General features: G+C 45.4%; 2 protein-coding genes across 2 annotated transcripts; one reads left to right on the top strand and one right to left on the bottom strand.

Annotated features, from left to right (window-relative positions):
* Positions 1-2,819: 2,819 nt before the first annotated feature.
* Positions 2,820-3,861, top strand: LOC141041233 (uncharacterized). The gene is made up of 2 exons (XM_073507353.1): positions 2,820-3,289; positions 3,371-3,861. Exons 1-2 carry the CDS (start codon positions 3,025-3,027, stop codon positions 3,859-3,861), a joined length of 756 nt encoding a protein of 251 aa, XP_073363454.1. The 5' UTR covers positions 2,820-3,024.
* Positions 3,862-8,157: 4,296 nt separating this feature from the next.
* Positions 8,158-11,784, bottom strand: LOC109770284 (probable protein phosphatase 2C 44). Its single transcript, XM_020328991.4, has 5 exons — positions 11,264-11,784; positions 9,688-9,939; positions 9,273-9,555; positions 9,011-9,165; positions 8,158-8,660 (listed from the first exon to the last, which is right to left on the bottom strand). The coding sequence occupies exons 1-5, from the start codon at positions 11,390-11,392 to the stop codon at positions 8,520-8,522; spliced, it is 960 nt and encodes a 319-aa protein (XP_020184580.1). The 5' UTR covers positions 11,393-11,784; the 3' UTR covers positions 8,158-8,519.
* Positions 11,785-27,417: the final 15,633 nt, after the last annotated feature.

Below are 27,417 nucleotides of genomic sequence, written 5' to 3'. Positions count from 1 at the left end.
TATTTGGCAGCTTTGTCGTCTGCTGGCAGACGGCAAAGACGCAAAGGTCACTACTAGGAAAAGGGCTATAGATGGAATGGCCACTAATGGCGCACCAGATATGTGGTGCGCCATTGCTATGTAGCAGTGGCGCACCATGCGCTGGTGCGCCATTAGTGTGAAATACACTAATGTGAAATACACTAATGGCGCACCAGACACACGGTGCGCCATTAGTAACAAATTTTATTTTTTTATATTTTGCCAGACATACTAATGGCGCACCAGGACATAGTGCGCCATTACTAGTTGTAACTAGTAATGGCGCACCAGGAACATAGTGCGCCACTACAATATTTTTTTTATTTTTTACTTTTTTGCAAAACTACTAATGGCGCACCTGGGGCAGTTGGTTGATACGTGGGACGCCGCAGAGAAAGAATATTTCCCTATGAGAGCCGCACTGCTCACGACGGTGCACGACTATCTCGGTTTCGGATATCTCGCGGGGCAGGTGGTTTCGGAGAGAAAGAATATTTCCCTCCCCCGCTCCACCGGCCGCCGCCGCCGACCCCCGGCCCGCACCCTCCCCCACTCCACCGTCGCCGACGACCCACCGCACCCTCCCCCGCTCCACCGGCCGTCGCCGACGACCCCCCGCACCCTCTCCCCCGCACCCTCCCCGGCCCGCTCCACCATCACAAATGAATGCAACTAAATTGCAAAAAAAAGCAAATTTGATTATATTTTCAAATAACAAATTTGATGATATTTTTTAAAAAATCATTACTGTTTTATAAAAAAATATTACTGTTTTTAAACAAGTTTGAACATATTTAAACACAAATAAATATCAAACAGCATTTTAAATGCATAAAAACAAAAATTGGGGAGCCTGGGAATCGAACCCAGGACCTCCTAGTGTGTGTGCTGCGTGCTGACCAGTCGGGCTAGTGGGCGTGTTCTGATGGAGATAGGGTTAGGTGGAATATAACCTGACCAGTCGGGCTAGTAAGTAAAACAAAATTCTAATGGCGCACCAGGGGGAGGTGCGCCATTAGAATCGACGTACTTATGGCGCACCAGGGGGAGGTGCGCCATTAGAATCGCTTGTTCCCCTCGCACTGTCGCCTCCCTCCCTCCCTCGCTCGCCAGATCCCCCACTCCTCGACCCCAACCGTACGCCGCCGCCCCCTTGCTCCGCCCCCTCCGTCCGCCGCGCCTGCACGTCGTCCGCCGCTGTGGTCTTGCGCTGCCTCGACGCCGCCGCCCCGACCGCCGCCGGACTCCACCCCCGCCGCCCCCCACCACTGCAGCTCCCTCGCGTCGCCGCCCCCGCGCCCGCCGCTCCTTCGCCGCCCCGCCCCAGCACGTACGTCCCCTCCCTCCCTTCCCCCATCCCCCTAGCTTCTCCTCCTCCTCCTCTCACCACCCGTGCCTTCTTCTGCTCGGAAGGTCAAGAAGGCGGCCAAGGACGCCGACGACATCATGGGCCCCTTCCTCCGGATCGCCGCCCGCAGCCTCCTCGACGTCGGCGTCCTCTAGGTCATTCCTCCTCTCCCCTCCCCTCCTTCCCCCTAGGTTTCTCTCCCCGCCGGCGTCCTCTAGGTTTTTCACGATGTACACTCAAAACTAATGACTCTGAATCTCTGCTACTGAAAATCATACATTTCAGATATGACACTGTTTGGACATTTGTAAAATCCAGTGCTTGTGTATCTGCTGTTTGGATTAACAATTATGAATAGCACATCCTAGGACATGAACTAGAATTATGAACAGGACATCCTAGGAGTAGATGAACATTTTGTGGTTTTGCTAGGACTTGCTCCAGATTTTTTAACCCTAGGATTTCTTTTCTTTTAGTTCTTTTCTTACAGAAAATTTACTGAAAATTCAGAAACTTGGAGTAACCTGTGGACTGTACTTTTGTGATCTCCTACTCCTGAATCTTACTACTACAAGCACAAGCAGTACAAATAAGGCTAGAATTTACTCTGAATTTTGACAGTAAGAAGAAGAATGAAAATTTTGACAGTAAGAAGAAGAAGAATGAAAACCTGCGGACTATCTCTGAATTTACAGCAGTACAAACATTGTGATGACCAACTCATTGATTTGTCATACCCATACTAAACAAAGGTTAGGTTCAGAGATAGTGCTGCATTGTTGAGTTTTACTCCTTTTGATGTAGTAAATTTATTGACTGGTGTTTATCTTACCCTGTTCCATTGAGTAGTAAATCATTATTGGCTTGTATAGATGTCAGCATGCTCCCTTTCTACTCATTTTAGAGAACCTGTAGATGCCAACTCTTGATATGCATGCATGCATTCTTTGCTTGTTTATATTCATTCTTGTAAAGTGAACATGCTCATCTATCTATATATGCATTGTATTTTTTTTCTTTGGAAAGTAAAGTTTATTTCCTGGCTGGCTGGCATGATGGCTCATGGATACCTCAGCTGCAGCTGCAGGTGGAGCTCAATGGATGCAACCTTTGTATCTTCCTGTAGTATGGAGTATTAAATTGCCCCCTAGGGTATAAGGTTTCATTTGGATGTTCTCCCAGAACAAAATCATGACTTGTGACAATCTAAGGAAAAGGGGGATGGCAAAACCCCTAGAGTGTGTTCATTGCAAAGAGATACAAACTGTATATCATTTATTTTTTGAATGTATTGTAGCTAGTAAAATCTGTGAAGATGTTGAAATGCTTTTCTAGGTGCCAATCGTTAACTTTGAATCTATTGCTAAGTTATGGCTTTGCAATAAAAAATACATTCACTTGAATCTATTGCTAACTTGAATTGGTCTCTTCTGCTGCTTATCAGAGATGGGGGGAAGCAGCCACCGCCGCTCTGCCTCACCGGAGTACGAGTTGGATGCTTTCGAGTTCTTCAGTGTCATACTTGGGACTTCAGTATCAGCCACGAGGCAGGTATATAAAACGAGAGATCTCCCCTTCACCCATCTCATTATGATAACTCTGTTGTTTGCTACATCACTCCTTGTCCCAAATTGCAGAGGCTGCCTAACACTTTTATGAACATGCTGGGTGAAGATCCGCCACATAATGTGAAGCTCCGACAGGCCGGCGGCGGGGTTCGCAGGCTGTGGGACGTGGAGTTGGTGATCGAGGAGGGCCACATGTACCTGTGCCGTGGCTGGGACAAGTTCTACAGTGCCTACGACCTGCGGACCGGGTACTTTCTTCTCTTCAGGTACGACGATGACGCCACAATGCTCATCGTGAAGGTTTTCAACACGACTATGTGTCGCATGCGCTACGCTGACGACGAAGATGCCAGTGCGTTCTGCCTCTTCTTATTCCTCTACATTTGGCTTTGTCTCACATCGATTGTTAACGGCCATTGTTGCATTTGGACAGGCAATGGGAGCAGCAGCAGCGACACTGGCTACAGCCAAAGCAGCAGCGATTCTGGCTTTAGCGAAAGCAGCAGCGATTCTGGCAGCAGCAAAGACAGCAAGAAGGATGATCCGGACTGGAGTGGGGGAGAAGAGGAGCAGAGTGGGGATGAGGAGCTGCAGGATGACGATGGGCATCAGGCTGAGGATGACCTAGCGCTGGTGGTGGCTGACCATGGGCAAGAGATGGTGGTGGCTGACCATGGGCAAGAGATGGTGGTGGCTGAGGATGACCTAGCGATGGTCGTGCCCGTCCTACCTGAAGGTGGCCTCGCGATGGTGGTGGTGCCTGACAATGACCACGCACCGGTGGTGGCGCCGGCGATCCCACAGCTGGGCGACATGACCACGCCAATTGTGGTAGAAGACTACATCCCACAGCTGCCTCCACCGCCTCGCCGCTCTTGGCGCATCAGGCTGAGGAAGGAGAAGGAGAAGAACAATGAGAACTGAACTATGTGAAACTTTTGTAATATGGTGTTGGATGGATAACGGTGTTGGATGAACAATGTGAAACTTTTGTAATATGTAACGATGGAACTATGTGTTGGCTATGTATGTATATATGATGAAACTTGTGTGTTGGATATGATTGTTATATGGATGCTTGTTGTATATATATGTGTTGGATATCTCATATGTGAAATAGTGACCTGAGATTAAGAAAAAATGAATTTTTTTTTTAAAAATGTTACTAATGGCGCACTTCCATCTGGTGCGCCATTAGTATACCAGTTACTAATGGCGCACCTTTGGGATACTAATGGCGCACCCGTGGTGCGCCATTAGTATACCAGATACTAATGGCGCACCTGTGGTGCGCCATTACTAAAATATTCTAGTGGCGTGGTGCTAGTGGCGCACCAGTAGTGCGCCATTAGTAGGCAAAACTGGTGCGCCACTAGTAAGCCTTTTTCTAGTAGTGGGTCTTTACCGTCTGCCAGCAGACGGCATAGCATGCCACGTGGCAGCTATCTAGGCTGGCCTATATGGGCACTTTGTCGTCTGCTGGCAGACGGCAAAGATGCAAAGGTCTTTGTTGTCTGCTAGCAGACGGCAAAGCACGTCGTTAACCCCCAAACGGACCTAACCTGCCACATGTGTCGTCCAGGCTCTTTACCGTCTGCTGGCGGGCGGCAAAGACCATTTCATCTTTGCCGTCCGCCAGCAGACGGCAAAGAACCCTTTGTCGTAGCTTATTCAGCCGGACCTGTTGCAGTCTGCGAGGCATGCCTTTACCGTCAGCCATGGCAGACGGCAAAGTGCCTGATTCCTGTAGTGTTAGTGGGAACTTGAGGTATTTCCATGGTGAATCCATTCTGCACCACGGTCCACATCTCATCATCAGTTGCTCGGAGAGGGATCTTCATCTTCTCCTTCCAGAAGGGATATTCCGTCCCATCGAAGATGGGGATCTTGAGGTGCGACTTGTAACTCAGTGAAGACACACTTGAACTCCAAGGTTGTTAGACCAAAATGAGCAGAGTCAAGGAGTACCTTGTTCTGATACCAATTGTAGGAACGAAGATTGTTTACCAGAGGAGGGTGAATGGGAGTTTTAAATTTTCTTTTGGAAACTTCAAAACTTTCGGAACCTAGTAGCAGAGCAAGTGTAGATAGGTTTCAGTGAGTGAATGTAAATTATCAAACAAGAACTAAACGCATACACCGAAGGTAATCACATGGTTAAATCCAGTCGTGCAATGCAAATCGAATGAAAAGAGGCGAAGGAATAACCAGTGATGCTCGATGGCGACAGATAATTTGGTACACCAGTTCGCCCTTCTGCACAAGGACTACGTCTGGTTGGAGGGGTTGTGATTTAACACAGAAGACAAACTATCTTCGCCCAATTCACTTCGACAATTCGTTCGTCAATCAATGCCGATCACTCATGGTAGATACTTGAGGTGATCTCTGAACCTTTACAGACTTCTTCTTTGAGAACCGCAATTACTCTTGGTTTGTGAAGAAATCGACACCTAACCATCTAGAGAGTTTGCAGCTCTTAAGAGTAATAGGCGGAGCGTAGTAGACTTAGATTCGAGTGATGCTAAACCACTCTCTAATTTTTTGGCTCTGGGGTTTTTCTCTAGGTTTTGAACTCAAAGCACTCTGGAGAGAGGGTTGCTCAACTAACTTCTCGGAATCACATGGAGCGGCCACCGGACAAAGCCGGTGCGGGTGGCTATTTATAGCCGCAACCTTCCCTGATGGGAAATGACCATTTTGGACACGCAGTCCAGCCAATGGCCAAGCGACACGTTCTCAATGGCAGGATTTGAAACAATGGTAACATTACTTGAGGAACAACTAATGCTAACTCTTCGGTCAGAGACAAATCTCTCGGAGCGAAGAAGATCACAGTCTCTTGCTGGCAAGTATTTGCTCGGTACACAAAGAGGTTTCTCTCTCAACTTTCATAGAATTGGGTTTACTATCAGAGAATCAAAGTTTTCGAACACTACACCCATCTTAATAGTATGGCGGTCCTACGACTCGATGAACAGAAAGAAGAAGAACGGAATAAATTCTACGTCTTCACTTCGTCTTCGACTTCTTTCGGCTGCAGTCAATTCCTTCGGATGCCACCGAACCAATTGCTTCACGTCAGCAATTTTAGGGGTCACTCTCAACAGTATAATCTTCATTGATAATATCGCTGCCATGTAGGATACTATCTTCAGAGTTTATATCATACTCCTCATGACTTCAGGGACCTGTTACTCTATGTACACTAGCAAACACATTAGTCCCTTACTGCTTATGTCAACAGTCTTCAAAACATAAGGAGGCAAATCATTGCACCCAACAGTTGGCATTTTTGGGCTCGTGTATTTGAGAGCATCAATGCTCGGGACACTCGGTGGCTTTTGGAGATGAAGAAAGCATGTGGGTTTCCAGGTATGTTTGGCTCAACTGATTGCATGCATTGAAAGCAGAAGAACTACTTGCGGCATGACATAGGTCGTGAAAGCCATGTGAAGAATGCCACTATCATTCTTGAAGTCGTGGCCGATCAGGAGACATGGTTTTAGCATGCCTCGATCTTACAATGACAATGTGCTTCACCGATCACCATTCTTTGCACGGTTAACCAATGAGGAAGCACCACTAGTGGAATTCCAAGCAAACAGTCGCACATACAACATGGGCTACTACCTAGCGGATGGAATTTATCCAAAGTGGGCAACATTTGTGAGCCAATTTCAAGCCCTCGAGGTAAGAAAGAACTTCACTTTCATAATGCTCAAGCGGCTGCTATAAAGGATGTGGAGAGGGCATTCAGGATTTTGCAAGCCCAATTTGCTATTGTGTGAGGACCGGCTAGGTATTGGGATTAACAATTTTTTGGTACATAACGACTGTTATCGTGATCTTGCACAACATGATAATTGTGGATGAGCATTGTCAAGATTTGGATTACTCCTTGTATGAATTCATAGGAAAGCAAGTAAGAAAGAACTTCACTTTCATAATATTAGAAGGGAAGGCCGCCGCTTTCTTCAAGTTCACCCTGAAATTCGACATGCGGATACTCACGCAGATCTTCAAAGAGATCTCATGGAGGAGTGGCGGACGAGGAAAGGGCAACAAGACCACTAATTGTACCTCTATGTTTCACATCATTTATGATAAACTTTGTGTTATGTGTGATGAGTATGTGTGTTGAATTTGAGCTCGTGGATTCATGAACTATGTAATAATTTAGTACTATTTGTGCTTTATTTGCTTCCGATATATTGACTTGAGTTTTAATTATCATATCATATTTTGTTCAATATGTATGCAATTGTGGAATAAAGATGAGAAGGGGAAAATATTGGCGCCACTTTTACATCATCTGCTAGAGCAACATCAGTTGTGGTGTCCAAAAACCTTTTCTCTCCTACCCTAATTGGACATGCTCTTACGCCCACTAACCCAGACCATGAACAATTTAAGAGATGACTCACAACATTATTTCACCAAGTCTCCTAGCCATAGATTCCATTAAGAACAGATGAAATAGAGCTCATTGGCTTGATACTTCTTGTGGAGAACCCTAACTGTCTCTTGGAGCTCACTAGACCGTGACACATGTGTTATCCCCACCTTGGATGCCTTACAACCTCAGTTCATCCTAGAGCTTGTTGCGCACACCGGCTCCTACTTATTCGACCTCCACATCAAGGAGCCAAGAGCAATAATGCCACACCTAGGTAAATCTACGTAATAAACTTACGTAACCTTCCTACATCCTCTCCACGCCCCCTGAATTCAACCCGGGGGGGAGGGGGCAGCTGCTAATCTTGGCCCAATTGATTCGGGCCACATCAGCACATAACAGTAATTACGTAGAAGGTGTACGTAAGTGTACCATTGCCCAGCCAAGAGACTAGGAGGGTCACTGTGTAGAATTTTTTGGGGGAGGTTTACATTCCCTGCCCTTAGTTAGCACCCACCCAATGGTTCTTTCCTTAGTTTTTGGATCTTGAAAAAAATCCTATAATGTTAGGTGTTTTCCTTAGTTTTCGGATCTTCTCAAATTTTTCCTACAATTTTAGGTGGTCATAAGGTTTTTCCCTTTCGTCCTTTTTTCAGTGAAGGTAGCACTTTCAACACTATTTTGCACTGTAGAACATCTTTTTACTTAGTAGCCGTGAAGTTCAAAAAAAAAATTTACTTAGGTTGCGGTGCATGACACTTGCACTACGTTCTAAGAAAACAAGGAAATAGGCTGCACACAGCCTTCTTTTTTAGACAATCTTTTTAAAGTAGTTCAAAGCGCAACCTTAACATGATTGGTCCATTACCAATTTACCATCACAATCAACCAAGTACACAAACGAGATGTTCCACAGATTGGCGGGGAACTTATGGCGGTGTAACATATGCACAGATGAATGACACACCCTGCACACACTAGCCACTACTCACTACTAGCCCCAAGCCTCAGACTCTCCACCGTCTTCCCATGCAATGTTCTAATCTCAAGCATGTTCACAGCTACTATAGGTACAAACAATAACAGCAACTACATAATTTCAATCTGGAGCAGCGAGAATCAGGTCACGACGCCACATCAGTCATGGATCGAGAAATTGAAATGATCGGAGAATGGGATCGATTCAGCAGCGGAAGCGGATGACAATGCAGGAGATGTCATCCTTGCTCTTCCTCGCGAGCGCCTCGGTCGTCAGCCGCTTTGCTGCTGCCTGGGGGTCCTTTGTCGACTTCACGAGGTCCACGGCTTCCTGGTTCTTCATCACCTGGATTAATTCAGGAAAGAGGTGCAGGTTTAGGAACTGGTTTGTGAACATAACAGAGCTGCTAAATACAGATGAATCACCCTGGAAGCAGATCATGCACTTATTATAAGATAGAAGATAAGCAAGAAACTAGAAGGTGTAGAACTCCAACCAAATGATGATTTTTCTTTTCAGAGCGCAGGGTGAAAAGAAAGAATACAATGACTGAAGAAGCAAAATGAAAAGAGGCGTAACAGTCATGATGTGGATGCCCAAATATCTTTCTCAATGATCATAGAAACTAACGATCCGAAGCATGAGAACGAATTAGATAATGCAAGAAAATGTAGATAAGCAGTTATAGTACAAACCTTCCATAATCCATCGCTGGCAAGTATGACGAACTCTATACTTGAGTTTATAGGTACATGCCTAATGTCAGGTTCTGAACTCAAGTGCGTCTTGAGGCTATGGTCACCGAACGCCCTTGCGACAGCGAGTTGGCCATTTACGCGAGGGACATCGCCTGTCAGCAAGTCAATACAATTATACCTTGTTTGACTAGGAACAATAATGAGACATAGAAAAGAAAAACAGAACAATGATGAGACAGTTACACAATAGAAATCATACCAGGAAATGTTGTGACAAAGCCGCCCTGCTGTTCAATCCTCTGCCTTTCATTAGATATATGGGGTTCATGGTCCACGGTGATCTGATTAGCAGCACCCCGTTCACATAAAACGGCCCTCGAGTCACCTACGTTTGCTATCCACATATCCTTGCCATCAACCACAATAGCAGTAACTGCTGTTGAGCCGCCTGGTCCAAGTTGCTTGGCATTTTCCAGAATATATTTGTTTGTAGAGCCATATGCATTTTTAATCGCTTCTTGAGGGTCGGTCCAGAAGAGAGGCTGCGCCAATACCGAAAGGGAAACCGTCAGCGGATTCATAATGCAAAATAAGAAGGATCAAATGTTGATATGAAATCAACACTTCTGATATTGCAGGAACTGAATAGAAAGCCAGAATTAAGAGCAAAATACCTCTTTGAGTATGTTGGAGAAAAGGTTAGCTCTCAAGTAACTGGGCACACGATCACCCAGATGGCCGTCGAATATGGCGAAGAGGCCAAGCTCATGATTCTTATCACACTTGTACTCTGCTACATGGTAGTCCTCCATGTCATGGCCAGATTTCCCTTCAACCAAGTGGAATCCATGCGTCACCTTGGTGCTTGATTGCTTACTCCGCCCCTTGCCAGTATCAGTAGATGATGAATTAAGACATGCTGCACTCTGTCACACAAAGATCAGAGAGAGCAAACGTAATGTCAGCAGTATATTAATATTCAGACTGTGAAAACAGGACCCAGGAAAGGAAAATGGTAATAACATAAAAGAGCATGCCGAAATAGCAGAAAGGCCATAAAAGAGTATATAATCTGCACCGGCAGCATATCAGGCCGAGACTCGACACCTTTTTCCGTTTCCAAAATAACGTCAAGAAACAATATGTTTCAGTGCAGGAACAGCAAGAAAAATGTCACAGATCCCAAACCTTGGAAGAAATGAGAACAGTCTCGCTCGCCCCTATCTGATTTTACTTTTTTCGAAATAGATTCACAAGCAACAGAGCTCCATGCTCATCAGCCAGGCTCCCTCCGATCCATATTACTTGTCGCTGAAATCTACATGTATTTCAGTGCTAGATAGATTCGTTTGAGCGACGAGTAATATGGATACAAAACTGACCCCCTTTTCTTTGCGAGAACAAGCTGACCATTTTAAGAGTTGAAAACTTACACCTTCCTCTGTCGATTTTTTTTTTTTACAAATCGACACAATAAGCCAGCAATTTTGAAACAAACATAGAGCACGAGCCTTCATAGGTCCTAGTATTATATAACCAAATCGAAGGTGGCAGTGCGTGATTCCTTGCAGGTTTTGCTTAAGGCTAGTGGAGTAGTAGTGGCTAGACTAGACTAGACTGGGAGTAGACGCGGTGCAAGGAAAGGAAGGGTCCAAAAGGTGGACAGGTTGCTTACGGCTGGCATGACTTGCGTGCGTGCCGCACCCGCACCCGCACCAGGTCAAAAAGTGGGAGCGATGCTCCCAAAGTCCAACTTGGCTTGGAACTTGCCAACCCAACTAAGCCTTTCAAATTGTTTTTCTTTTCCTTTGTTCTTTTTGAGAAACCAAAGCTTTCAAATCCTGTGACTCCTCCATGCTTGCACCGGTTGCAACTCTATCTTGCCCCCCTTTTACCAAATTTAATTTAACCGCCGCCAACAAGTAGTAGTAAAAAAATAACCAAACAGAAAAGCAAATCATGTGGTTGTAAATCGCTCGAAATCTCCTCTGCGCCGATTGTACGTACGAGTAGTAGCTAACGGTTGATTTTCGGTAGCGAAATCGGAGGAATTTTTGTGAGTTCACGCGCAGATCAACGCAACCAACCCAACCAAACCTCTCCTCTGTATTCAATCAATCAAACACCCCCAAAACATCAAAACAGTAGCAGTATGTATATATAACTGGGCGTTCAAGGAGAAACTTTTGCAGTAATCGCCGAGAGAAGAGGAAGCGATTAAGCCCCGGCAGGGCGGGGTTGGATGATTACCCGGATCATGTTGAGTATGTCGGGCCGCTTCCGTCCGCCGCAGGAGGAGGAGGATGAGGACGAGGCGCCGGAGGGGGAGCAGGACGCGGAGGACGTCGACACCGTCTGCCGCTCCATCCGGCCGACCATACGCCAAGCAGAACGAGCAACCGCCGCCTGCCCGCGCCCCGCAGGCCACAGCCACAACGCGGAGAGAAAGAGAGAGGAGAAAGGGAGAAACTTGGTCGAGAAGACGAGACGAGGGAGCGGCACACGGGTGGGGGTGGGAGTGGGAGAGAAGGATGGAGAGATCTTTTGGGTTTTATTGTGGACTCCGCTGGGCTGGTGGCGATGTGTGTGTGACGTCTCGCGGGACGATTCCGTGGCCGGACGACACTTGTGGTGGGAAGGCGAAGACCGGGAAAAGTTCTGCGGGAGCGGAGTCGTTGGTTGCTGCTCGGTTCGATGATTGTAGCATTTGTGGTGGGTGCCACTACAAGAGGATGAGGAGGAGGAGGAGGGCGGAAATCGGCGGATCGACCGGCAATGGCAATGCACGGCCGGCGAGGTATATATATAGGCACGCCATGTGGACTGGTTTTTCTTCCACGGCCGGTTTCTTGACATTCTTTGGTTCATTGCGCCCCGGACCGGCACCGGTTGCCTCTCCTGCGGTACATGGTCGAGGCGGACCTCATCTCCTTCCTACCATTTTCTTTCCTTCTTTGGGACGGGCGGCATACGGACGTCAAAGAGATGATTGCCGGAGGTGCCGAGCCGTGCGCCACCGATCACTCCCCCTCATAGGCACATATGTTCCCTTTGTTTTTTCAAAACCTTGAGGGACATGGTTGGATGGCCAGCTCATGTATCCGTGTCTGTGGACGTGTTGGTGGATGGATAGTGCGTCTGATTTGCTTTGCGCTGTTGGATATACCCTTAGGACGCATCTCCCACAACACGCTGACAACACATAGTAACAGTGTTGATAGGACCATGTTGGATATTTAGATGAAATCACAAGTGCAAGTATATGGTTGCAAGTTAAGACCTTAGCCCTGGCCTATTTTTCTATCATTGTTTTCTCTCGGAAAACTGTGCGACTTTGGTCCGGGAAAATGGAACTCTTTACGACGACAAAGGCTTGCGAGAATCACCTTTAAATTAGGATCCTTCCTGTGGGTTTGATACCCTTGGTCACCTATGGAGAAAAAGGCATGGACTATCTACATTCGAAACCGGATGAAAGGTAATCAAGTGCGACTGAGTGGAGTGTGCACTTCTACTTGGGTTGGATGGTGCAAATTAACCAACTAGACATACCAGAGGACCGAGTCGGGCATGCGGTCGAATAGGTGGAGAAACGAGTGGTTGAAGAACACATAGTCGACATGGCACGCCACGTGTGCCTATAACATGCACATGGATAAAAAGGGTAAATATGATACAAAGTTTTATTAAAATTTAGTAAAATGGATTAAAACCCATTAAATCCATATAAAATGCTAAAAGATGGGTAAAATGGACTTAACACTTTTTTAAGAAATATTGGATATGGTGTACAACATGACATGTGTACACTTATGTAGCTACGACTAGCATTTGGAGCCATCACTTAGTCTTTTATTGGCATAAGCGTCGTCTCCCACTTAAGAATCCACCTTGGTTAAATTGAAATACGCATGACGTCAAATTTAATGTTTGACATTCTCTTAGAAACTGTTATTTGACACACTTATGTGTTTTCACCTGGGTCGGTAAGTTTTACGGCTCTCTTTATTACATAGGTTTTGGGGGTGAAGAACAAACATCGGGGTCTTACTATGATTTAGGTTGAGAACAATGTTCTTGCTTACTAAAGCCATGGTTAATCATTTTTCAATGTTAGAACATTTTGGACTATGGGTTTATGTATTCATGATTCCATTTTTAGCCAAAAATGGATTTTTTGGTGGAATTTCAATCTGGAGACTATGTGTTTGTGTATGATTTCCATAGAATTGTCTTGGTGATGGAGGAATTGGAGGGCTATATGCAACCCCCAAGGCATGAACGAAGGCGCGTAAAGAAAACTTAGAGTTGATCTTCGAATGAATGACAAAAGAGGTAATGGAGGAGGCCAAAAGAGGCAATAAAGAAGGTATTGTGAATGTTCTCTTCGACGTTTCCGTTTCTTCCCTAGGTGTAGCAGGTCTACATCTACATTGTTTCTCCCTTCGGCTTTCGCTTCATCGAGTACTTCATCCTCACCAACCTCTAGATGTGTTGCTACTCTTCCCCTGCGAATTATTGTTGCACTACTAGGATAATGCTTATAGTGGGGTCACATTAGTAGCTGGCAGGCTCATGACCCTGCAACTGGTATCTTGGGAAGATACCAGTGGCGCGTAGGAAATTATGACCACCATTGATGTGTACACATCAGTGGCGAGCCCAAAATTTCAACCTCCACTGGTAAATTCTTAGAAAAATAGCCATGGGCTAAATGCACTAGTGATGGGCGCTCCTAGGTCGGGCGCCACTGGTGTACTAGGTACCAGTGGTGGGGACCTATCGCTAAAAATGGATATGGACGAAACTCCTTGGGATGAACCTGAAAAGGCTTAGGAGGTCACCAGGGGCCCTACGCGCCCTCGTAGGCACCCTAAGGGGGAGGCGCCTAGGCCCCAGGGCCCACCTGGGTACCTCATTATGGCTCCTGCCTTTTTCTTGTCAAAATCTTTGAGAACTTATTTTATTTTATTTTATTTTTGGGGTGACTCTGGAGTGCACTTTCTTCATGAAGGGTCCATATCCAACCTGACAACATCTACATGATTTAATTCTTCAATTAATTGCATTTCAAAGTAAAGCACAATTAAATTGATGCAAATATGGTTCAAAAGGTGTAACAGTATAATACTTATACTACAAAATTGTGATGCAAAATGCAAGTATCACCTAGCCTAAAAGGTTCGTCGTCGACGAATCAACAAAACTTGAGGTTAACCCTAGACCAAATGGGGCATCCCATATGGTGCTCATATATTGTTGAAAAAATACAAAAAATAATGCAGCTCATTTGATCGTTGAGAGAAAATAAGAGAAAACATAAGCAATAGTACCAAATGCTCATATTTCAGGCAACGATAACTAGAAGTTCACTAAAATTAACTGATATTTGAATAAAGATTCAAGACATCATCAGTGCATCATTACAACATCATAAATTGTCATGCATTTCAGACAACATTAACCCATAGTCCACTAAAAATTCATTACATCATTACAACAACAATCTGACATATTGACTAACATCAAATTACTACAACATGGGAGCTTTAACAAAGCATCACTTATCACCCCATATCTCTCTGATCTTCTTGATATTTCCCCTATTCTCCCCCCTTTCCTTTTAGAAAATCTGCAATTACATACTCAAGTTTCTTCTTCTCCTCCTTCAACTCATCCCTCTCCTTTTCTGCCTTAATCATCATCATCCTGTGTATGTCAATGTTTGAATTGCCAGCCAACTTCTTTTCCTCAAGCTCTTCCTTCACCACAAAAAGGATTTTTCTGCCAGGGCTCTCGGTCCTACTGCTTGCCACTTGTCAGCTACAACTTTGGAGAAATCAGTTTTGAACTTACTTAGTGCAGCCTCTAGCTTACTCTTCTCTCCTAATATGTTATAATTTTGTTCATCAGTGGCAAGCCTCTCTTTTCTCCCTTTCATACATCTCCAAACCCTTGCTAAGCGCATTTTAAGTGAATTTGGCCACTCCATGCCAACCCATTCCACAAATCATTGTTTATCCCTTCCTTAATAATTAACAAAAAATAGTATGTCAGAGAGACTCACATTATAATCATTTTAATTAACACAGCTCTTACATGTAAATTTACAGAGCAGTTGCACTATACTTGTTTTAATTTACTGAGCACACACGTTTCATTTAACAAATATGTTAGATCAAACAAAATTAATATGAAATGGCAATTGACAGGTCACTTCCTTTAGCAAAGCACTCCATGTCATGAACACATGAGAGCTAATTAACTTTAGTAAGAAACAATGAAAATACCGCACTTTCATGACTTGATATGTAGAACACTTGCATAGACAGATTAGAGAGGTTGCATTGGTAGCTCATACCAGCCAACAAGTTTTTGCAACCAATAATGCACATACCACAAATGCAGGACTTGAGACATAGCACTGCACTGCAATGCAGAATTTTAACTACAAGTGACTCGCATTGTCAGCACGGCCAAGAAATTTCCTCCTCGTGTCCATAGATTCAAAATACACTAGCCTTTCACAAGGTTGGCGGTGCTGGCAATGTGTTGGCACATCATTGGCTCGACCACTCCATATATTGTACTCCCTCCGTAAACTAATATAAGAGCATTTAGACTACTACTTTAGTGATCTAACACTCTTATATTAGTTTACAGAGGGAGTAGTAGATAGAGTCAGGGAACTAAAAATAAAAATAAATCGGCTAAGATATCTTACTCGTACCATAACCCTAGCAATGTGACAGAGAATTGACCACGCTTGTTAGCAATCTGTCGGACTTGACTAAGATATCTTACTCGTCCCATGAGAGCATGGTAGTGGCAGTGCCCCGGTGACTCGACGGTGGTTGTGGCGGTTGAGCAGAGTGAGAGAAAGATAGACACGATTCTGATTTGGGGAATGCGAGAGAAAAGGGCGTGTGTTGCATGATTTACCCACTCAGTGAGCTTCGCTAACTTACATCTAGTGGCTACCAGCTGCAAAAGCCATGTGGCATGGATAGGTGGTCCCAGCTGGTCAGTTCCGCCGTCAGACACGGGTCATTTCTGAATCAGTATGATTTTGTTACTCACGGGCCTCATAAGTGGTGTTTTTTTGTCAAAAGTAGTAGCATTTTGTGGTGGTTCTGAGCAATTAACTTGAGAGCGAGGAAAGTTTGTGCTTCAATTCAAGCTGGGTGGTGTGACTTAACCAACTATCAAAGCTGAAATACGAACCGGGTATGTGGTCAAATGGGTGGACAAATCGACTTTGGAAGAAAAAATAGTCGACATGATGTGCATGCGGGCCCGTCTTGAGATAGTGAGCACAAGAATAGAAAGGGGTAAGATATGGCACAAGTATTCCTAAAATGGGGTTAAAACTATAATCCATTAAATTGGGTAATCCTTATACAGAATGATACAGAGGGATAAACTAGTAAAGTGGAATTAACACAACTTTTTAAGCAATGCCACATATAGCGTACACCATAACAAAGAGGGGTAAAGTGGAATTAACATACTTTTCTAAAAAAGTCAGATATAGCGTACAACATGACATGTGCACACTTATGTCACCACATAAGTTTTTTATCAACATAAACATCGTCTCCCACTTAGGAGTCCATCTTGGTTAAATTTAAATAAACATGACATCAATGGTTTGACACACTAATTTGTTTGGGTCAGTGCGAGTAATTTTTACGGCTTTATGTATTACACATGTTTTGGGGGAGAATAAAGACCATTAAGCGGGGTCTTGGTGTGATTTTAGTCAGATTCGTGTTCTTCACTATGGTAGTCATGGCTAATTATTTCTCTATGTGTTAGATAAGTTTGGGTTTACTGCTTTTGGGCGCCGATGATTTCATTTTTAGCAAAAGAAAAGGTCCCTTTTCTCCATTTTGAATTGCAAATTGTTTCATTTTATTAAATTACTGAAGTGCCTAATCGCTAAATTAGTAATTAGCCTGTTAGGGTACAGGTTTGGGTCAAAATTTGGTGTCCATGGTTATGTAAATGGTAAGAAATAAAACCTTCATATAAGACATGCATGGACACCCTACATTACCCTTACTTGTTACTCCTAGGTCCCTCTTATTGGAGGCCCGACATGAGGAAGACATCCCCACATCTCTAGGCCATCCCATAGCTATATCTCACACAATGCAAAGCCCATACAACCCACAACTAGCTCACTCAAAAACCTACCCCCCCCCCCCGATGTATACGCATGTGTCACACCCACAATCCTCTTCACTCACAGCCGCTAGCCACCAGCCTCCATTACTCCAAACACACTTGTCGACCTATCCTCCCCCTTCTCCAGGCAACACCACCACCAGTGCACCATCTCACACTTTGGTCACCGCTCCATCACATGCCTTGTTTGTTGCGCCATCCTGTATCCACCATTTCTCCCTGAGTTGTGTTGGGTATGGGAAAAAGTATTCCCTGCGATGGGGCTATGTGTATGGGTAAAGGGCAATTTTAAACTTCACGGGTATGGGAAGAAGAAGCTTTACTAGGTCAGGTAATTACTCATTGCGAAAAAGAGGCTTTACCCGGTCAGGTAATTATCCATTGCCATGTTGAATCAAACCATCATGGTGATGGAGGCATTGGAGGAGCTATAAGAAACCCCCTGAACAATGGATGGATGTGTGTGAAGAGAAATTCAGGCTCTGCCTCAGATGAGTGACAAAACATGCAGTAGAGCGGGCTAAAAGAGGCAAAAAGGAAAACATACCAAAAATATGCTCCTTGCCATGCTCCCTGTGTAATCACCTTCGGCAGCGCTGCCCCCTTCGGCTTTAGCTTCACCGGCAACTTCGTCCTAACCATCCTCTCCGCACCTTGCTCCTTTTCCCTTGCAAAGCAACAGAGCAACCACTGTGTGCTTCTAGCTTCAACACCCGCTGCCGCCGTCATCGAAAACCTAACCCTAGATGCGGGTGAGACCGTGGGGGTTATGTGAGACTGAGGAAGGTTTGGGCCTCCTTTCGGGTTGAGTGGTGTGATTTAAGCAACTAGTTGAATCGAAGGAGGAGGGTGTGTGGTCGGACAGGTGTAAAAGGAGTTGCGAAGGAAAAACTACTTGACGGGGCTTGCCAAATGTGCCGTGACATGTGGGGCCAACTTACCAAAACATGCACAAAAATAAAAAAAATATGGCACAAGTTCTTATAAAATGGGAAAAACGGCAAAAACCTCATCGTGAAAAATGATATAAGAGCATCTACAACCATAGTTGCCTAATATGAGTCCCTATACGCCTGTGGACGCGTCCGGACACGCCCGCTGGCAGTGACCGCACAATGCCCATTTTTCGCTATCCACAACCGTAGTCCCCATATGCCCGCACCAAATCCATACAATGTATGCAACAATGTAAACAAAATAACATAGACCAACATCCATTGAGAAATTTAGGGCATAGTTCATTGGACAGACTGAATGGGACCCAAAAGACATTGTTCACCGGATTATACTACAAACAAAATAAACATAAACGATGCAGATAGGGCAAGATCACCACTTCTTGGCCGGGCCCTTGCCTTTGCGGTCACCTCCGCGGCGGTCCATCTCGTCCGTGTACGCGTCCAACGGTGGCCGAGAGGATCTTCATTGCCGCCGTCTGAGCTGGTGTTGTTGTTCTTCGATGCGGAAGAGATGTAGCCCGACAGTCTGTGGATGGCGCAACTCTGCTCCCGGGCGTGGTGTGTCGCCTTCGCCTTGGCGCTCTCCTTCTCCCTCGCAAGGCGCTCGAAAGCCTCGAGCCTGAGGCGGAGCTTCTTCGCATTCTTGCGCCGGAGGCGCCTCGCGTCGGATTCGTTCGTGGTGAGCGAGCGCCACATCACCTCGCGGAGGAGCGCCGCATTGAAGCAGGCTGACCGACCCTTCGCATGGCCTGGCCGCTGCTGTTTAAGCCGTGTGCCGATGATGCACATCTGCATTTCGTCCTCTTCGAGCTCCTCCTCCTCTCTGAGCCCCCCTCCAAATCCAGCGGTGATGCTGAAGTCATGGTTCTCTGCGCCAACAGGTGCAGGCGGTGGCGATGGCAGTTGTTCATCAGACGGATCTTGGCGTCTCCGCCCTCGCTCTCTAGGTCCGTCGGCATTCACGGCGGCCGGCTCCTCCGCAAGGAGGAGATCGTCATCTCCTCCGGCAATAAGGAGGACAAGTATCTTTAGCGGAATAACATAGAACTTTAGCGAATCACAATTCATTCACATCTTCTCATGTATTTCTAGGGTCTACTCATCAAGGTAGAAGACTGCGTTATTAGTTGGTTTATGTAAATTTAACGTTCATGTTTTGTATCACCATATATGTACAATATTGTCTATCAATTTATTGTCAAAATAGACAGACGACAATGGGCGCCATCATTGATTTAGTGTTATTTTACAAGAGGATCAGAGTAGGTACCCAATAAAAGTGAGTGGAAAGAATATACTCCTCTCTCCGTCCCGTAATACAAGATGTTACTACAACCGATATACTCACAATACTTTTGTACTAACCTTCATGAAAATCTTTTTTTTTGCGGGGAACCTTCATGAAAATCTAGATACTCACAGTATTTCACATTAAAGATTATTGATTAGATTTTGTCTACAAGTATTTGTACATACTCAATGTGCATGTATTTCATTAGGATTGTTTCTATTCGATAAGTCATATGTGTCTCCTATGGTTTGTCGTCAAAAGATTGTTGTTTTTCGATTCTTTCATTGCCAATATTTCGGCATATGTGTTCTGTAAACAATAGATTTGCTTCGAAACATGGATCTTGTGCAACTTTTTATTTATTTAAGCTGAATATTAGATATGTAAAATTGCTACATATAAAATACTTATACTGATGTGACACTTGGAACAGATCCTCACAAGTAGCACTAGAAAGTAGTAACTGACACTTGGAACATACCGTGTAGATTTTATACATGGAAAATAGTGTTGTTGGAAAGTGCAGAAGCCCCCCGCCCCAAAAAAAAGTACCCCAGCATTTAGTCTGCTGGTTTTATTTAATTTCCATGTATTAAATTGTACTGTTTTACCTTTCATAATAAAATGAAAGTTACAAGTTAGGCAATTCAAACACTGGATTTGGTGTGCTGGCTTTATTCATTTTCCATTTTGTTCTACCCTTTCTTCCCACTCTTGAAAATCTCTTTGCCTTTTCGTAGATGGGAGGCTTCCAGGAAGTTTCCTCCGCACTACCGTACATGGTGACAGTGCTATGTGCACACAGCTGTTACACTAAAGTACAAGTGTGCTGGTCTTTCTTTTCCTATGATTTTCCGTGATGTTATTCTAGTGGCCAATTTGAGAAGGTGGGCATGATTTCCATATGTCTTTTCCTTAGCCGTGTTAGGTTTGCTTCCTGAAAAAACAATGCAAAGGGCTAGCTATGAGATAAGCATGTTGGACTCTCACTAAAAGAAACTGTAGTTGTGCATGAGGCATCCACTTCCCAACAAATATTTCAATAAAGAACATAGTTTTCTCTTCCCTCTAGGGCATACCTTCTCCCATCAAATCAAAAAAAGCAGCACTTACTTTTTTCACTTGAAGCATACTTTATTCGATTAGTATATTTCTCGACTTGCCTGCAACACTTCTGTTCGACAGGTGTCTGCGACGATTTGACAGATCTAAAGATGATGTGCCGGTTCAATCTCTTAGAGATGTTCATAGGGTTAGAATATCTGTGGGTGCGTTCATAGGAATGAGTGTATGCACATATATATATATATATAAGTGTCTGTGTTTGTAGTATGCTGGAAAAAAAAAAGCTAGATGATTGAAATTACCAATTCAATAGGCCGGCCAGCTCGAGATAGGTATAGTCATTTGACCCTACCTACCGAAAGAACTCATCAACCCCTCTTGGGAAAAAGAAAGGGAAAAAAAGAACTGATCAGACCGAGCAAGTCTTTCTTTTCCCCTGTCAACTAGTACTTCCAAGATAGTAACAGTTATTTTTTGCATGTTGCAAAGTTGGGCCTTCTTTCCAGCAAAACACAAGTAGGGAACACATTTCGTTAACTCAAGTACAACAGTTTTTTCCTGGAAAAAATGGTCTGGTGGTACGGTAGTGCTATTATATTTCTAGAACACATAACAGGTGTGCAGCCATACTACACGACCAATACTTTTTTTCAGTTGACGACTAATACTTTTTGGAAACGAGTTTTCCATGACTTTTGTTTCAGGGGGAAATAATAAAATAAAATAAAATAGATAGAGTACAAAATTTTGCGCAGGGAAGCAGGCATGCATCTGGTGGCTTGGCTTGGTGCGCGTGGCAAAATGGCGGTTGGCGCTGTTGCCGGTTGACCTGCTCAGCGGCAGGCTCTCGTCGGCTACCGGGCAGTGGCGCCGGTGGGCCAGCGCGGCGGTGGACGGTAGCCTGCCGGTCATCGGCCAGCAGTAGCGGGCGGGGCCGGCCGGCCGGCCGGAGTAGCCAGCCGCATGCCCTGCCTGGTCGGCCAGGCAGCCGTCTCCGGCACGGCAGACAGGGGCGGGGGGGCCCGCCACTCCGCGTCGTCCCAGGATGAAGAGTCGTCTGATCTGGCCCGCCCGTGGCGACACCACGGGACACGTGCGGCCCCGCGCGTGCGTGCGACGCGGTCCGTGGCTCCTCATCGTGGCCTGTGGCTGACCTGAGCTGACAGGTCAGCCGTCACGCGCGGCCGGTTCAGGCAGAAGGGTCACGGGCCGGTCCGCCGGCTCCGGTCGTTTGTGAAACGAGCAGTGGTTTCAGATTCGCCGATGCGCAGTAGTTCTGTGCTGGTGGGGCCAGCGACGTCAATGGGTGAGGACCGTCCAGCTGTGCCTGGTTCAGACGTACTCCCGTACACATACTGTGGTGGTAACTTCATCTGATCATCCAGCTAAGAAAAAAGACCTCATCTCAGGGACGCGGAGGAATGGATCCCGAGCTAATATGCTCCCGCATGAACAATAAATCAAAAAAATATTAAAAAATTCAAAAAATTCCAAATTTTTTTTGAGAGAAACATTGACAAAAGTTCTAAGTGCCTGCAAAAATTCGTCGTGAAATCACATTCCTAGAAGGCATGGCAAAAAAAAAACAAAAACAGTACTCTGAAAAAGCTACTTTCAAAAGCATTTTGAAGCACTGAATTTGTTTTTTTTGCCACGCCTTACAGGAATGTGATTTCATGATGAATTTTTGCAAGCACTTAGAACTTTTGTCAATGTTTCTCTCAAAAAAAAATTAGAATTTTTTGAATTTTTTTGATATTCTTTCAATTTTACTGTTCATGCGGGAGCATATGAGCTCGGGATCAAAAGATGACTTTCGTCATCTCAACATCTCGATCTCACGAAGAGAAAAAACTGTAAAGAAAGCAAACAGTAGGTGCTCTTAAGAGCATCTCCAACAGCACGTGCAACACGCGACGCGCAAAAAAACGTCTTTACGGCACCGAAATAGTCAGTTTTTGCGCGTAACTGAGTGCTGGCTTTAGCGGCCGCTGCAAACTATAGCGCGCGAGCCGCTCCAGCAGGCGCTGCAAAAAAACAGCACGCGCCCAGCACAAACAACATATGCACTCCAAACAAAACCAAGAAGATCAAACACATAAAATATAAATCAACAATAAATACTTTAATTTTATTACAACTCAAACAAATAGTTTATCTTACAATACAATAAATAGTTCAACAATACAACATCAAACATCAAACATACAAATCATCATGCATTTTGTCGGCCATTCCATATCCACCACTCCTCGATGAGATCCTTCTGAAGATCATCATACGTTTCAGCACGTCGAATGGCATGATAGGCGGCAACAAATCGGGCCACCCTCGCAACCCTCCGCCGCACTCGCACAGGATGTCCCAAGAGCTTTGAGACTAAATCTTGGCCATGCTCATTCTCGATGATCATATTGTGCATGATCACACAAGCATGCATGATGTACCAAAGCATCTTTTGATCCCGAAATCTAGCCGGTCCTCTCACAATAGCAAATTGACCTTAGGAAGTTCTTCCAACTCCAATGCATGCAATCTATTGAGCCAAGCATACCTGGGAACCCACGAGTTTTGTTCATCTCCAAAAGCCTTGCGGCGTCTTCAGCATTGGGATATCTGAAATACTCTGGGCCAAACACTTGCTCAATTCCGACTGTGAAGCGCTTGACACACATGATGGCTTGACTCTCACCCACGGCCAAGTGGTCATCAACTAGATCAGCCGGAATACCGTATGCCAACATACGCAAAAGCGGCTGTCACCTTCTGAAAGGTGCTATGCCCGAGTTCTCCGGCTGCATTCCTCCTTTGCTTAAAAAACCGATCATGGCTCGCTAGTTTCTCTGTAATGGGCCTGAACAACTCAATGCTCATTCTAAACCGGCACCGGAAGTATGACTCGGGGTACACGGGATTATCCACAAAATAGTGCATCGTCAACCTGTTGTCGGCATCGATCTTATCCATCCAAATTTTCTGCCGACCCATAACCGAACCACCGTGCTTCGGTTTTTTATTGATGTGCATAGCTAGGATCATTGCAAGGTCCTCCTCCTCTTCAATATCAAATTCTTCTTCGGAAGAATCATATGACGAACTCGTCTACAATGTTAAATTTAAACTAGTCTATAAAAACTACAAACAACATGCACCAAATTCATGTAAAATGTGAAGTTGAAGCAATACATACCTTGCAAGCGTTTTGTCGAACACCAAGTGGGCGCCGAGCGGTAGTGGGCGGTCGGGCGCTGTTCGTCGGAGGAATGGCGCGCGGGAGGGGCGGCGGCGACTAGAGGGAGACGGAGGAAGCAGCGGCGGCGCGGGGATAGACCGGGGAAGCGCCCTCGGGTCGCCGGAGCAAATGGGATGGTGCGGGCGGCGACGCCTAGATTGGTGGTAGGTGGACGCTCGAGTGTGCAGCGCGCGGGAGCGGGCACACGAAGTAAGCGGCGCGCGATGCCGTTTCGCCCCGCGCGCTGAACCACTTATGACGCGCGCGCGTTTTTCGCGCCTCCGCTGGAGCGCCCGGAGCGGCTGCGCGTGCGCAAAAAACTGTATTTTTCAGGGCGGCGCTTATATCGCGCGGCTGTTGGAGATGCTCTAAGGCATCTACAAGGCGGACTCTCAAATTGACCGCATATGTCTGCCGTGTTGTCCGGACACAATTTGTCATCCATCGCCGCCCCGCATCGGTCCGTGGATCAGCTTGTCTATTTTTTGGTAAATAGGAAGCACACTATGTAGGCTTTGCGGGAGTCTAAACAACAGCCATGTAGGACTCTGACACCTCGGCCCATCCAAAACCACACCAGGACCCCACGTCTCCATCCATTCCCCTTTCTCTGCATCCACTTCATCCCTCACTGAAGTTACCCCGGCCGCCCACCAAGCCCTTTCCGGACCTCCACGACCTCCTCCGCTCCACCCGGTCGCCACACCGCTTTGCCTACGCCGTTGGTCCACACATCCCGTCCGTCCGCCGCGTAGGTACCATTCGCCCCTACAAGGGTCATCACGCCCGGCAACTATTTGGTGAAATGCTCATGCTATTTATTCTGTCCCTTTTGAAGTAATGGATTCAGACATGGAGTACGTGTACGAGCACTATGCTGAGTCATCCAAAGAGGAGGATTATGCGGATGAAACAACGATGATCCATGCTATCCTTGCAAACACGGAGCGTACGGAAGGGCATGTTCTCAATTTCAAGGGTCGATCAAGGGCCATCAAGTGCTAAATTGGAAAAGGGCACGGAGGAATTGGACGTTGGCGGACGACTACTTTTACTACAGGAATCAGGAAATTTGTCGTCAGCCTAAAAACAGACGGCAAAGATATTAAAAAAACACAACGCCGTTGATGGCTCCACATTTTGCGCATCCTTAGAGGTCATTTGTTGCACATTATCTTCGTATATCATGTTATATCATGTTCCATTGAGCCAATTACACGTTCATAAGCATGATTTTCAGTTTTTTACTCTTTTCACCGCGAGCATTGCATATCTTTATTCTTTGTTAGTTTTTACTAGCTGTCCTTGTCTTTGTGTGTCTTGTAGGTGATGTGGACTTCCCAGGGACTTAGCACAATGAAAGGAGTTCAAACAGTGGACACCCAGGACCCAGACTTAGCCATTTTGAAGTTGGAAAAAGTAAAAAAATCAAAGTGCTCCAAATCAAGATCTAAAACCATAAATGGACCGGCTTCGTTCATACAAAGCCAACAATCCCAAGAATGTCAAATTCCGAGTTCATATGAAGAAATGGCGGCCGTTTTACCAGAAGAGGTCGGGTCAAAAGACGACGTTCTATGCGACCGCTGCTGGTCGTTTGGGCGCCGGTATGAACCCGAGACATCACCGAAAGTCTCCTCTCGTGATGGTATTCTTCGTGGATTTCATCCCCGTTTGTTCCCACGACTTCCTTGGCCTTGGGATGATTTGGGAGAGGATTAGGCTCATCTAGAGCCCTAGGAGAGAAGCCACATCAAGGGAGGAGGCATGGGGAGAGCTCTTATATAAACACTCTCAACCCTAGCCGCCTCAAGGGGTTCGTCATTTACCATTCATCTCCATGTCTAGCCGCCGTTCACATCAAGAACACCATTGGGGCAACCAAGAGGGAGACCAGAAGGGACTGCTGCTGTCGCGCCACCATCATCGTCAGCCTCCACCACGCCATCACCATCTGCCGCGCCGCCTCCATCATCACCATCATCACCCCTTCTTCCTCCCCCATCACGTTCTCCATGATGACTTGTAATAACTCTTGAATCCCTCTTGATGTGATGTTATTTGAGTAACTGTTGGATATGGGCCGGTCAATTAGTAAGTGATTGTCTGATATGTTTAATCTATTTATGTGTGTTGCTTCGTATTGCTTATTTACCTATGCGGTAATTTAGTGATTGGAGACGTTCAATCCATTGTCGGTCGGTCCTACAATGACTACTTTATTTTGAAGAAGGATGTCATAGAAAGGATTGAATTCTCTGGTTACCGGAAGTGCACACCTTCATTGCGGATGCTTGCATATGGCACGACCGCAGATTCCTAGGACGAGTATCTACGGATGTCTGAGAGCACATGTGGAGACGCCTTGATCAGATTTGCTACTGTGGTGGTCAAGATGTTTGGACCTCAGTACTTGAGTGAACCAACTGTCGCAGACACCGAAAGAATTTTGGCAATGTCCGAAGCAAGAGAGTGGCGTGGTTTGCTCGCATCTCTTGATTGCATGCACTAATGAGGGAAGTACTGCACAAAAGCTCTACGAGGGCAATATCAGGGTGATGTTAAGATCCCACCATTATTCTAGTAGTTGCATCGCATGACCTTTGGATTTGGCAAGCTTTCTTTGGCATGACCGAGTCTCACAATGACATCAATGTGCTGCAACGGTCTCCACTGTTGTCTAGGTTGACCGATGGGCAATATCTTACTTGCAACTATACTATCAATGGGCATCAATAAAATATGGGCTACTATCTGGTTGACGTATCTATTCTCCAGGAGCTACCTTCTTCAAGACTATGTCTGAGTCAGTTGGTCAGAAAATAGCTCATTTTGCCCAAAGACAAGGAGATAGAAAGGATGTGGAGAAGGAATCTGGAGTGTTGCAAGTCCATTTTGCAGCTGTTCCTAAACCTACTAAATAATGGGATTTGTAGATCTTGTGGGAGATTTTGTGTGACCAAGCAAAACATGATCGTGGAGGATGAGGGTGAAGATCCTGCTAGAGGTCTGGAATTTGAGAACATTGATGATCCTATTCACCTTTGATATCATAATCTGGTCATATTTGATAAGTTTGTTCAAATGTATCAACAAATTTGGCATCAAACAACTCATGAGCATATGAAGATTTGATTGAGCACCTGTGGGCGGTTAAAGGGGGATAACTAGAACATATGTGTGAATTGAATTCAAATTTGAACTATTTTATTTTAAAACTTAGTTTGATTATAATATTTAAATTGGAAGTACTATCGCATTTGAATATTTTTCCTAATCCGAGATTTGATATGCTATTATTTTGAGCTCAAGGACTTAAAAAACAGAGGCGGATGTCGTTGTGGAACGACACCTATGGGATCACAAGAATCCCTACTACGGTTGCCGGGGCGCAGGGTTGCGAGGAGAGCAGGGCTAGTAGACAGCACAAGGATCGTTTACCCAGGTTCGGGCCGCGAGGATGCGTAAAACCCTAGTCCTGCTTTGGTGGGTGTATTTCTGAGAGTTCTTGAGCTCTCGAACTAGCTGTGGTCAGTGCGTGGTTTGAAAGAGCCGAATCCTTCTCCAGTATGCCATGGGCCTCCTTTTATAGTTGGAAGAGGCTGCCACAGTGACACACAGGAGGTGGAAATGCGTACAGTGCTCTGAGCTTATCGCTCGTATTACA

This window comes from Aegilops tauschii, chromosome 2 (genome assembly GCF_002575655.3).
Source record: "Aegilops tauschii subsp. strangulata cultivar AL8/78 chromosome 2, Aet v6.0, whole genome shotgun sequence".
NCBI classification, from domain to species: domain Eukaryota; kingdom Viridiplantae; phylum Streptophyta; class Magnoliopsida; order Poales; family Poaceae; genus Aegilops; species Aegilops tauschii.
This window is presented reverse-complemented; position numbering and strand designations above follow the sequence as displayed.

Bases quoted from the DNA above. Each gene is read 5' to 3' on its own strand.
- LOC141041233 (XM_073507353.1), top strand. From the start codon at position 3,025: ATGAACATGCTGGGTGAAGATCCGCCACATAATGTGAAGCTCCGACAG. The intron at 3,290-3,370 runs GTGCGTTCTGCC...GCATTTGGACAG, and splicing joins CGCTGACGACGAAGATGCCA to GCAATGGGAGCAGCAGCAGC.
- LOC109770284 (XM_020328991.4), bottom strand. From the start codon at position 11,392: ATGGTCGGCCGGATGGAGCGGCAGACGGTGTCGACGTCCTCCGCGTCC. The intron at 9,940-11,263 runs GTAATCATCCAA...TTTGTGTGACAG, and splicing joins ACATACTCAACATGATCCGG to AGTGCAGCATGTCTTAATTC. The intron at 9,166-9,272 runs GTATGATTTCTA...ACTTGCTGACAG, and splicing joins CTTTGTCACAACATTTCCTG to GCGATGTCCCTCGCGTAAAT.